The sequence below is a fragment of the Cervus canadensis genome, chromosome 4 (genome assembly GCF_019320065.1).
Source record: "Cervus canadensis isolate Bull #8, Minnesota chromosome 4, ASM1932006v1, whole genome shotgun sequence".
NCBI lineage: Eukaryota > Metazoa > Chordata > Mammalia > Artiodactyla > Cervidae > Cervus > Cervus canadensis.
In genome coordinates, this window is record NC_057389.1 from 28,794,516 (window position 1) to 28,807,577 (window position 13,062).

The 13,062-nt window shown below is 39.2% G+C and overlaps 1 protein-coding gene across 4 annotated transcripts in view; it reads right to left on the minus strand.

Moving 5' to 3' along the window:
* Nucleotides 1–13,062, minus strand: part of RASGRF2 (Ras protein specific guanine nucleotide releasing factor 2) — a 246,104-nt gene that overhangs the window by 116,379 nt on the left and 116,663 nt on the right. For all 4 annotated transcript variants that reach the window (XM_043464746.1, XM_043464747.1, XM_043464748.1 and 1 more), the window contains one exon: nucleotides 1,819–1,901. In XM_043464746.1, the coding sequence (XP_043320681.1) occupies nucleotides 1,819–1,901 (83 nt within the window). The remainder of the gene's footprint in view (nucleotides 1–1,818; nucleotides 1,902–13,062) is intronic.

Consider the following 13,062-nt stretch of genomic DNA (forward strand, 5'->3'; position numbering starts at 1 on the left):
GTATCTTAGATCCCTCACCAGGGATCGAACCTGAGTCCCCTGAATTGGAAAGTGGATTTCTAAGTCCCTGATATGTTGTTTCTTTTTTAAACTATACTTAAAAACCTAGGAAACTTAAGGCTAAAGGAATCTCTGCATGAGAGTCTTAAAATGTTATTGTTATTGTTATTGTTCAGTCACTCAGTTGTGTCCAACTCTTTGTGACACCATGGACTACAGCAAGCCAGGTTTCCCTGTCCTTCACAGTCTCCTGGAGCTTGTTCAAACTCATGTCCATTGAGTCGGTGAAGCCATCCAACCACCTCATCCTATTGCCCCCTTCTCCTCCTACTCTCAATCTTCCCCAGCATCAGGGTATTTTCCAATGAGTTGACTCTTCACATCAGGTAGCCAAAGTATTGGAGCTCCAGCATCAGTCTTTCTAATGAATACTCAACGTTGATTTCCTTTAGGATTGACTTGTTTGATCTCCTTGCAGTCCCAGAGACTCTCAAGACTCTTCTCCAACACCACAGTTCAAAAGCATCAATTCAGCTTTTCTATGGTCCAACTCTCATATCCATACATGACTACTGGAAAAAACCATAGCTTTGACTATATGGACCTTTGTCAGAAAGTAATGTCTCTGCGTTTTAATATACGGTCTAGGTTTGTCATAGCTTTTCTTCCATAAAAAGAAAGAAAAAAATGACCCTGTTCAAAATATTTTAAAACTTGACTAGCAATTTAAAATAGTATCATCCTTTTATATATTTTCTGTAGTAACTGTGGCACTAGTATAATATACTCTGCCTTCATCTGATACAATAATTAACAAGTTTTAAAGTTTGCACCATTGGGTTGATGCTAATTACAATAAAAACCTATCATTGTACCTACAATGAAGGTACCTATCAATTGTACCTATCAATACCTGCAATGAAGAGAAAAGTTGATGCTGCTTTTTCTCTTAGCTCAGACCTAAAAAAAAAATCCACATAAAAGGCATGGAAGACAAACATTTTCTTAGCTTCATGTAACTTTTTGGAAAGATATAACAGGACTATTTTTAAAAATACATTTTATTCTTAGAATTTGGACTGCAAATAACCAAGAAAATGAGAGTAGGGAATAATTTGGTCAGCTTGAAAATCCTTCCAAAGCAATTTTTGAATTTGGAAACAAGAAAGTATATAGAGACAAAAGTACTAATGACGAGAGTTATGGCACATGGTTATTGATATAACTTCTCACTTCAAATAAAACTACAATTTCCTTAGTGATAACACTAAATTATTGGATTTGCTTTCTTAACAAAACACATGGACAGCAGGATGGAAGCCCCCAGAAATAGCCTCTGGGGCAAATCCATACACAGGCTGTGGGTAGATGGTACCATAGAAAAGCCAGTTAATTTATGTTGAGTGTCTTCAAAATATCAATGTGTCTCTACAACCAAATCTAACTAATATGATTCATACTCACTGAGAAGACTGCAAAAGAATCTGCCAAACTTTTGTCCACCCTCTGACACATTTGCTATCACAACTTTATATACTGAACTTAAAAAATTTTTTATAGGTTTTTTGTACTGAGGAAGGCATTCTGAATAGTATGAAAAACTATATTTCTATGCTGTGAGTCAATAAACTATGAATCTGAAAAACCATTACAATAGTCTTATTATTTATAATGGCATATTATGAATTATCACATTACTGTTGAATGTATTCACAGTATGAAGCTGAACCCCAGTGAAGCAATATTTTATTCAGGGTTTTACATTCTCCACCAATTTGATCCTGATTAAAATGTCAGAGAAAGGATTATCACACTTACTTAATCATATGTGGCACAGTAACTTTGGAATTTTCTTCAAACACTATAGTCATTAAACCATTACACCGTATGTTGTCCACGCACTGTGAAATTAAAAAATAGACAGTTACAACCGACATGAAAACCTAGGCAGAGTATGTATTCCTAGAATTATTTACAGTCCTAAAAACAATTCAGTTTCTCATCTGGGCACACAAGCATGGGTATGCACACATGTGTACACACTCACATACACGCACACACACACAGGGAAACATTAAACACTGAAGAACAGATTCAATATCCAAATACCCAAACTGTGCACCTAGCAAATGCCCAAGGATAGATATAAGGGCTACATTTTCCTCGAACGTGTTTCCCAAGGATTCTGAGCACAATGTCACATCGGCACAATCCTCTGGCAGTCACAACTCTACTTGAGGAGTTTATACCCCTAGTGTCCACCTCTGCAATATTCCTTCTCTACCACAGGGCGTGGTATGGGGCAGGCAGAAAAGAAATGGTGGCTTCCCTGGATGGGATTCATCTTCTCTCTCACTAGTAAGCTCTGTGCATGCTTTTTTTGTATTTTTTTTTGCCAACAAATCCCCACATTTTACTAGTTTCTCAAGCAGCTTCTATTGGCAATGTGTTGGTTTGGTGAGGATGAACTGTATGATTTCTCCTGTTTCTGACATACATAAAGCCCTGTTCATCTCCTCTCTTTTCTTTCTAAGAAGAAAACTCAGAACTTTGCTAATTTTCTCTGCCTTCTTTATTTACATCTATGCCTTATCAATTCAAAATTTCCCTTTGCAATTACTTTGGGTTAGAGACGTATTTTGAATTATACATATTCCCTTTAAACGAAACAGAAAATGAAAAAAAATCTAAACAGTTTTTAAAATCAGAAATTACTTTTAGTTACTAGGATGCCATGTACTACTTAATGATTATAATTAAATGGTGTGAGGAAAATTGATTGCCAAGTGATTTCACACAGCTCCTGAACTCAGGGTTTATCCTAAACCCCAATGTCTAATTAAAGAATGAATATGCATATAAAAAACTTTGGATTAACAGCATGCCCTGACTGTTGATTCCCCTATTTAGCATATCAGCCATTTTCATACTTAATGTTCCTTAAAAATTTGTTTCCTCAAATCTTATGCCATTATTTCAATGACGAGGTATAACGGATCTCAACTTCTGGGAATAAAGCAGAATATTTTAAAGTTCCTCTTTCTTTAAGAAACTCATTTCTTTAAACATCTGGAATTTTGAATTATCTTCTTACATGAATAATTGTGGTTATCTAACTACAAATTAGATGATACGTGCTTATATGTGAGTTTATACTATATCTTACTCCCTTAGGTGGATTACAAAAATACATATAGTAAGACAAAGTCAAGGTAAGTAAGAAAATCAGAGAAGATTTGGATAAAGGGTGAAAAATAATAAGATGAAACCTGGAACCAATCAACCGCATATACTTTATGTTGAGAAGTTCCAAACACTTGCTCTACATGGTCCTCAAAATTAGCTGAGCCATGGGGCAGCCAACTCAAAGGAAGCCATATGATCAACTACAAAATTCATGGCTTAACAGAACCTCAATTCATCCTACTCTCTGTCCAAAGGAAAATTATCTCCTGGGTCTAATAAAGAAAACATTGAATAATGTCGTGAACATAACTGTCCTCAACAACTTCCTTTTAAAGTAATTACAGTTTTGTTTTTTATCAAATTGTGTCTTATAAACTTCCTCAACATTGGTTGAAGAATACAATTTCAAACTAACCACTCTGTGGTGAGTCCCAAAGGATGGGTCCTGCCTTTGCTCATCTGATTTCAAGCACTAATTTCATACTCTACAGAAAGGGTATGTATGGGCTGCTCCTCTTTAGGCATAAATAAATGCTGCTTCTCCCATCAGCTTTGAGTAGCAGGAAGTTAGACATGGTATTCTTCCTAAAGTTCTGAAACTGCACTGTCCTAAATTAGTACCCAGTTGTATGGAGTCAGTGTTTTCCACCAGTGAGCCAAGCTACCAGTAGGAGGGGTATCCTCTTAGGCCTCAAAATGGCCACACGACCTCAAAGGGAGAGCTCTCAGTCAGGGCCAGGTGAAAAGAGATGCCTATGACTCCATTCATTTTTAAGCATGAGCATACAGTGGAAAGCGAGGAGGTGAGTCTGGCTGGTGTGAGCATCTATAACGGAGGAGACAGTAAGAAAGAGGAAGTCAGCTGGAGTCAGCAGTCTCGAATCTGGATTATATCCAGCAGGCAGATGGGAAGTCACTACAAGTTTCTAAGTGGTCTTGTTCAAGTTTAAATATCTACAGCTGGGGGAATTCACTGAATGGCAAGATCATCAGGATGATATTCTGAGTCACAAATGAAATGATTCATGCCTCCGCTGAGGCAGACCATGGGAATGAAGAGGAACGGATGGAGATAAATATTTTGAAGAAAGCAATGATAGAAATTGATGAGTTACTGAATAAAACCAAGAGAAAAAAAGCACGGCAACATTAAAAAATGACTATCACTATTAGGCCATTTTAAATTGGAAAATGCAAATATATTTAAAAGCAATAAACATGGCCAATGTCTTTTGAGTGACACAGAACTTAACCAAAACTAGCCTACATTTTGGATTCTCATGAGCACCAAGAAGATGCTTGGATTATATGGCATTAGAGAAGGCAATGGCACCCCACTGCAGTACTCTTGCCTGGAAAATCCCATGGACGGAGAAGCCTGGTAGGCTGCAGTCCATGGGGTCGTGAAGAGTTGGACACAACTGAGCGACTTCACTTTCACTTCTCACTTTCATGCATTGGAAAAGGAAATGGCAACCCACTCCAGTGTTCTTCCCTGGAGAATCCCAGGGACAGGGGAGCCTGGTGGGTTGCCGTCTATGGGGTCATACAGAGTCGGACACAACTGAAGCGACTCAGGAGCAGCAGCAGCAGCAGGGATTTTATTAAATGAGGGTCTCATGTCTGCATTTATTAAGTATGTACCTATGTGACAGATATTGGGCTAAATGCTGGGAGATGAGGGCAGGGAGCAGAGAAAGAATATATAAAAGAGTTTCAAAGATGAGTAAGGTAAACCACTTTAAATTCATTTTCCTAATTTCAATGGGAAAATGATTTAGCACTATCCCCATTCTTATGAAACTACAAGTGAGATTTGGGGGCATGGGGACATATGTTGCATACAGACAGGGAGAGGAAGCAGGGGTTAAGTGATGCTTCACCCCAGTGACATTTCTAGCTATTCCTTAGACTTTTCATTCTCAGTTTTTCTGAGCAGAATGAAGATGTTACCTGGGTAACCAACACAGGAAGTGGGAGGACAGAGACGGTGTTTGGTGAGAATTGCGGAAAGTAAACAGGGTTCCTTCAATTTCCTTTAACAGTCTAAGCAACAGCATAGTTATCAGACAACAGCCTTAGGATGTCTCAGGGCTATAGATTTTTTGTTTAGATATTCCATTTGGTTCTTTGAAAGTTAAGTCTGGATCCTTTTACATAGTGATCTTTTCTTTCCTTTCTTCTTCCTTCCCTCCTTTCCTTCCATGCTTTTATTTTAAACCTTCTTTTAAACCTGTCTTTTCTAAGTTATCACTCTATTAGATGAAGTTCCAGCAGTGCTAATTATACTGCTTACTGAGTCTTCTGACTCTCATTCATGATAGATCAGTTACTCAAAAGATTTGTAATTTTTGATTCTGAGCACATTGTCATGAGCCCTGAACTGTTAAAGTGTTGCTAATGCAGTGACTTTGTGTTTGCTTCTACCAAGCATTCTTGGGTTAGCAACAGTCCAAAAATTGTTTCTGCATTAATTTCTCAGTTTGGAATTTTCACACCATGTGAATATTATGAATCTGAATTTCAAATCCATAGGCCAGAAATGCATTTGTTTTTCTCAAAGGAGATTTTAAAAAATTCAGAACCCAAGACAAAGACAGACTTCTTTATGATCCCAGGCCAAATGGGTATTTTTGTTTTTGAGTTCTTATTTCACGCATGGACCGCCTTCCAATGCTCAGGCTTTAAACAGAAATCTCAGCTCCTTTAAGGGGCCCAAGGCTAACCCTGCTCCTTCAGTTAATACCCCTCAGGCATGGGACCAATAAACAGACTTAAGTCATTCTCAAGTCTCTGCCTTCAGTTTACATGCTGTTTGCTCTGACTTTAAATCTCCCTGTTATTTCTGGCAACTAGAGATTTCCTTTTATATTTATAAATATCATCAATGAATTAAATTTTTTATTATACTGATTTTATGTATTAAATATTTCTGATTTTGTAGCCAGAGGGGATCTAAATCAGTGCAGTCCTCCACACTGCCAGAATTGAAACTTGAGATAAATGTTTTAGATCCAAAAGAGAAGATTTATGTGACCACTTTTGAACATCTTATTATCCAGTGTCAGATCTCATTTCGTAAATCTTTCTGATTCATTGTGTCAAGCATTAAATTATTTTCAATAGGAAGAAAAAGTAATTTTTACTTATACTCAAGTCTCAGAAGGAAACATACATGCAGTCTGAACCAGAGATCAAAAGACCATATAATAAAAAATCACATTTAACTGTACAAAAAGGTCTTTGATAACTGACACATCTATCTGTGGGATGGATGAATATATATATATATATATGTATACACACACACATATACACATATGTTGCTGTTGATTAGTAGATAAGTTTTGTGACCCCATGGACTGTAGCTGGCCAGGCTCCTCTGTCTCTAGGATTTCCCAGGCAAGAATACTGAAATGGGTTGCCATTTCCTTTTCTAAGGGATCGTCCCAACCCAAGGAGTGAACCCACGTCTCCTGCATTAGCAGGCAAATTCTTTACCACTGAGCCACCAGGGAAGCCCATACACACATATACATACATGTATATATAAAATATATTATGGTATATTTATACAGAGGCTCCACAGACCAGGTTCGGTGACAACACGATTTTGAACAAACAGGACTCCTAGGGGCTCTGGGTTTACCAGTTTTACTTCAACCAGAATATTTCACTTTTATCTCACTTCCATTTGGCATTTTCAGTACTGCTACACTGAACAAAGAGTTCTCTTCCAGAAAGAAAGTTAAACTACAATAGAACTTTTAATTTACGAGTGTATGAATATATTAATATTTATATTGGAAGCCATCATATATATTCATGATCATATAAGCACATATCTTGTGTTGGGGAGAAGAGATTGAGCCCTGGGAAAATGAATCCAATTCACTCAGTTAAAAGAGAAAGACATGAAAAAAGCCAGGGTGTCATATAACTTTAAGGACACAATTTATGTGAATTACTATAAACCTTAAAATCAGTACGATAACAAAAGCAGATTCCTAGATCATGGCTATTCTAGTTCTGTTTGTGATGACTATGACCAGGGGGTAGAGGACTGGGAATATGCATATTTATAAAAGCCCTAGGTAATTAAAAAAAATTTTTTTATTGGAGAATAATTGCTTTACAATATTGTGCTGGTTTCTGCCATACCTCAACATGAGTCAGCCACAGGTATACACATGTCCTCCCCCTCCTGAATCCCTGTCCCATGTCCCACCCCCTCCTACTGCTCCAGATTGTCACAGAGCACTAGGTTGAGCTGCCGGTGTCACAGAGCAAATTTCTACTAGCTACCTATTTCACATGTGGTAACGTATATGCTTCCACGCCACTCTCTCAATTCATCCTACCATCTCCTTCCCACACGGTGCACAAGTCTGTTATCTGTCTGTCTCCACTGCTGCCTCTGCCCTGCAAATAGATTCATCAGTACCATCTTTCTAGGGTCCACACACATGCGTTGCTGCTGCTGCTGCTGTCACTTCAGTCGTGTCTGACTCTTTGCGACCCTGCGGACTGTAGCCTGCTAGGCTCCTCTGTCCATGGAGTACTCCAGGCAAGGACCCTGGAGTGGGTTGCCATGCTGTCCTCCAGGGGAACTTCCCAACCCAGGGATCGAACCCTCATTTCTTATTTCTCCTGCACTGGCAGGCAGGTTCTTTACCACTAACCCAACCAGAAATACAATATTTGTCTTTCTCTTTCTGACTTACTTCACTCTGTACAATAGGCTCTAGGTTCATCCACTTCATTAGGACTGACTCATATGTGTTGTTTTTTTAATAGCTGAGTAAAGGTCCGTCTAGTCAAGGCTATGGTTTTTCTAGTAGTCATGTATGGATGTGAGAGTTGGAGTATAAAGAAAGTTGAGCGCCGAAGAATTGATGCTTTTGAACTGCGCTGTTGGAGAAGGCTCTTGAGAGTCCCTTGGACTGCAAGGAGATCCAACCAGGCCATCTTAAAGGAGATCAGTCCTGGGTGTTCACTGGAAGGACTGATGCTGAAGCTGAAACTCCAATACTTTGGCCACCTCATGCAAAAAGCTGATTCATTTGAAAAGACCCTGATGCTGGGAAAGATTGAAGGTGGGAGAAGAAGGGGACAACAGAGGATAAAATGGTTGGATGGCATCATCGACTCAATGGACATGAGTTTGGGTAAACTCAGGGAGTTAGTGATGGACAGGGAGGCCTGGTATGCTGCAGTCCATGGGGTTGCAAAGGGTCGGACATGACTGAGTGACTGAACTGAACTGAATATTCCATTGTGTGTGTGTGTGTGTGTGTGTGTGTGTATACACATCACAATTTCTGTGTCCATTTTTCTGTCGATGGACATCTAGGTTGCTTCCATGTCCTAGCTACTGTAAAGAGTGCTTCAATAAACACTGGAGTACATGCATCTCTTTCAATTAGGTTCTCTCAATTAGGCTGGCTCAGTGGAAGAAAATCTGCCTGCAATGCAGGAGACACAGGAGATGCAGGTTCGAGCCCTAGGTTGGAAAGATCCCCTGGAGGAGGGCACGGTAACCCACTCCAGTATTCCTGCCAGGAAAATCCCATGGACGGAGGATGGCAGGCTACAGTCCATGGGGTCACAAAGAGTCAGACATGACTGAGTGACGGGGCACATGCCCAGTAGTGGGATTGTTAGACCCAGATAATTTTGAAGCAGTTGGTCCTTGAAGGAAGGTTGACAATGGTTTTTGCAGCAGAGTTTTTGGTTGGTTGGTTGATTGGGCTTTTTTGTTTTCCTTTTTTTCTTTTTTTTTTTTACTATACCACACAGTTTGTGGGAACTTAGTTCCCTGACTGGGGATGGAATCTGTGCCCTTTGCAGTGGAAATGCAGAGTCCTACCCATTGGACTACCAGGAATTCCCCCTAGTAGGCTTTTCTGCAGGTCTTATTTAAGGAAGTATCTGGTCAAAGGTCAGTAATCTACTGCATCACCATACCTTTCCATCTTCCTAATACTTCTAAGGAGTGGGAAGAAAAGTAAACTCAATTCTTCTCATAAATCACCTTTTTATATTAAAGTAAAAAATTCCCTGTTGATTCCAGAGAAGCTATTTTAAGGGAGGAAGCATGTCAGTGTGCTATAAATTTGTCTATATTTTGACACATCTGCCCAAACCAAGAAGCTCAGAGGTGAATTTTAATTCTGCATTTTAGTTAATACCCATAATTACAGAAAAATCTGTTTAATACTCCATTATGTATCACAGTGAGACATGCACAAATGAATGCACTATATTGAAATGAATGGTCAAATCTTCAGCCTCAAATTTTTCCCTATAAATAGATGAAAAAGGGAAGAATTATTGGTCAAGACCATTAACCACTTGCACATTTTGTTGGAGGCACCAACGGTTAATTATGACCTTGCTGGTGGAGCTAAAAGTATAATTAATCATTCAAGCAATTGTTACTTCTAAAAATTACAGCTTCAAAGAAAGAGGCCTGACAAAGCTAAAAGTCTTAATTTTCATTCAGAGTTCTCTATATGAAAGTGGGATTGTGTCAATACTTAGGCACCACTTTATTATTTCAAGTAAGAGCTACATGTGATTAGTATAACATGGTACAATGGTTTAGCAAGGTGAAGTCAAATTAAGCCAGAAAAAATTTAAATTATGCAAAACAAAAAAGTGACAAAATTAAAGGCAAGATCATGAAGAATATATTCATTTAGACTGAAATAAATGTTCATTTCCCTAGGACAGGGAAGGATATCTACAAGCATAGCCCCAACAAATAAATGTCCATCTGGTATAACAGACAAGAAATAGATATGGTGGGAAATGTTAGTCTCACTGATAACTGCAGAAGTAATTAAAACCACTAGGAAGGAATACCATTTTTCCATTAAATGAGGAAATGTGACAAACATGACAAAATTCAACACTGGCAAGACTTAGAAGAGATGAGTTACATATTTTTGGGGTGTTTCGGCAGCCTGTCGAGTCATGAATCATGAAATCATGAAAGTGATCAGGCCCCCTTCACCAGCCCTATACCTGCGGGTAAGATACACCAACAAGGGGCCTTGAAAGGAGGAGTGACTCTCGGTGCAAAGCTGGCTAGCACCACCCCATCATATATTAGTGCTGAAACTTGGAAATTGCCCATATGCCTAATTATTCAGAAAGAGCTAGAAAAGTGGTAAGTTAACATGATGCGTGATTAGTTACTCAGTCATGGTGGACTCTTTGAGACCCCATGGACTGCAGCCCACCAGATTCTGTCCATGGGATTTGCTAGCCAAGAATACTGGAGTGGATTGCTATTTCCTTCTGCAGGGGATCTTCCTGACCCAGGGACCAAACCCGCATCTTCTGCATTGGTAAACAGATTCTTTACCCGCTGAGTCATCAGGGAAGTCTAAGTTAGCACGGTAGAATAAACATGTATTACCATTAGGATACAAAGAACTTGTAGGAATATAGGAAGATGAAAAAGGAAAAAATGATGCATATATGCACCTAGAGGCAAACTGTTGACTTATTTTTGTATGGCAGGATTGTGAAGGTTTCAGAAATGAAAATATTTGATTTTCAGAACAGTTTCTCAAATGTAATTGTGCAAAAGTAATCAGTGGAGCCTGTTAAACCTGAGGGGGTGTCTGGAATGTGGGTTCAGGAGTCTGCATTAAAAAAAAAAAAAAACCTTCAGGTAATTATCTGTGAAAGACACTTTGATAAACATTTATTTAGTGATCTGGGTGTTGGGAGTGTTTCTGGTTCCTTTTTGTATCCATATTTTTATATATACATGATAAAATATTAAAAGGTACATTTCAAGCATTCTGTAGGCTCATCTTATCAATAATGAATATGCCCAGAGGCATGTTTGGGAGACTGACAAATTTCATCAATGTATGTATAGCACACAGTTTCCCTCATAAAATGAAAATGTTTTAAGTGGAGAACAAAGCCCAGCTGAGATGCAGGCTGCTGGGCAGTAAACTAGGCTCAGTTGCTAGGGGAGCACTCTGTCCCCACCACCCACCGTTCAAACCCTGCGTCAGGAAAATCACCAAGTCTCTCAGAACACTCACTACTGGGCTCAACATTTTTTTTTCAAATTGGAGTGTAGTCGCTTTACAATGTTGTGCTGGTTTCTGCTGTCCCACAAAGTGAATCAGCTCTATGTACACATACGTTTTCTCCCTCTTGAGCCTCTGTCCCTCCCCCACATGCCAGGCCCTTAGGGCATCACAGAGTGCGGGGCTGAGTTCCCTATTCTACACCGCACGTTCCCAGTAGCTATCTATTTTACACAGAGTAGCGTACCTCTGTCGCACTTAACCTCCCAATTCATCTCACCCTCCCCTCACAGTGTCCACTTGTCTGGTCTCTATGTTCACGTCTCTATTCCCGCCCTGTAACTAGGTTCATCTGTACCATTTTTTCTAGATTCCACACATGTGCATTAATATATGATGTTTGTTTTTCTCTTTCTGACTTACTTCACTTTGTTTGATAGACTCTAGATCCCTCCATATCTCTACCAATGACCCAATTTCATTCCTTTTTATGGCTGAGTAATATCCCACTTTGTATATGTACCATATCTTCTTTTAAAGAAGCAGTTGACTCATAACCACTCCCTCCTCTTTGATACATTTTCTTCATTTGACTTGTAAGACACCGCACCCTCTTGGCTATCCTCCAATTGTACTACTGGTTCCTTCTCTTCTCTGCTGTTCTCTGTGACTCCTCACTCACTCCATGGGCTTCTCCTCATTTCTATCTATAATGACTCCCTGGGTGATCTCAACAGTCTTGTGGCCTTAAATATCATCTAAATGGCAGAGAGTCTCACACATGGACCTCCCTCCAAGCACTGAACATCCATACCCCACTGCTTACTTAACAATTCCATTGAAATTACTTCCCCCTTTTCTACTTTCCCTCTCAACATTCCCCTTCAGCCACATCTAACCTTCATGCTATTGCTCAAAATATACTGTCTCCTAGTCTAGAGTGCTTGCAGTGGCTGTTCCCTCCGTGTGGAATGACTTTCCCTTTGTTACATATCTACATGGTATTTCCATCACTCTCCACAGTCTTTGTTTACATGTTGTCTTCAAAATGAAATGATCACCTTTTCAAAATTGTAGTGACCCACACCTACCTCCAGTAGCCCAATCCTTCTCAACCTGCCCTATCACCTTCTAACATAAAATATTATCTATTTATTATCTTTACATTGTTTTCAGTTTCCCCACACTAGACTGTAAGCTACACAAGGTCAGGGAATTTTTGTTGTTGTTGTCCACGATATATCACACACACCAAGATAGTGCCTGGCATATGTTATCACTGCATAAATATATTTGTTGAATGGCTGAAAGTATTTGTTAAGTATCAAAACCACACAATATTAAGGTTCTACTGAACACAATAATTTCATATCATGATATCACTGTCACTCAGAAAGACACAAATTCCTGTTGTTTCCTTCTCCAATTCAATTGTACATATAATCTAATACACTAGTATATTAGCCATAGAAACTTGGAGAAATAGGAAGAAATTGTAAACCTAACTCAAGATGTAGTCTACGTGCATATTCAGTCGCGTCCAACTCTTAGCTACCCCATGGACTACAGTCTGCCAGGTTACTCTGACCATGGAATTCTTCAGGTAGGGATACTGGAGTGGGTTACCATTTCCTGCTAAAATGTAGTCTAAGTAGAGAGAATCACTTGAATGCTTCTGGGAGGCAAAATATTAGATCCTTTCTTTAAAGGACCGGGCATAGAATCATTCACACACATCAGGGGTCTTTTCTCTCTTAGCGATGCCTCACCCTAAGACTGCTTGAAGTTTTTATCAGCTCTGAATCTTAGGCACCCCAGT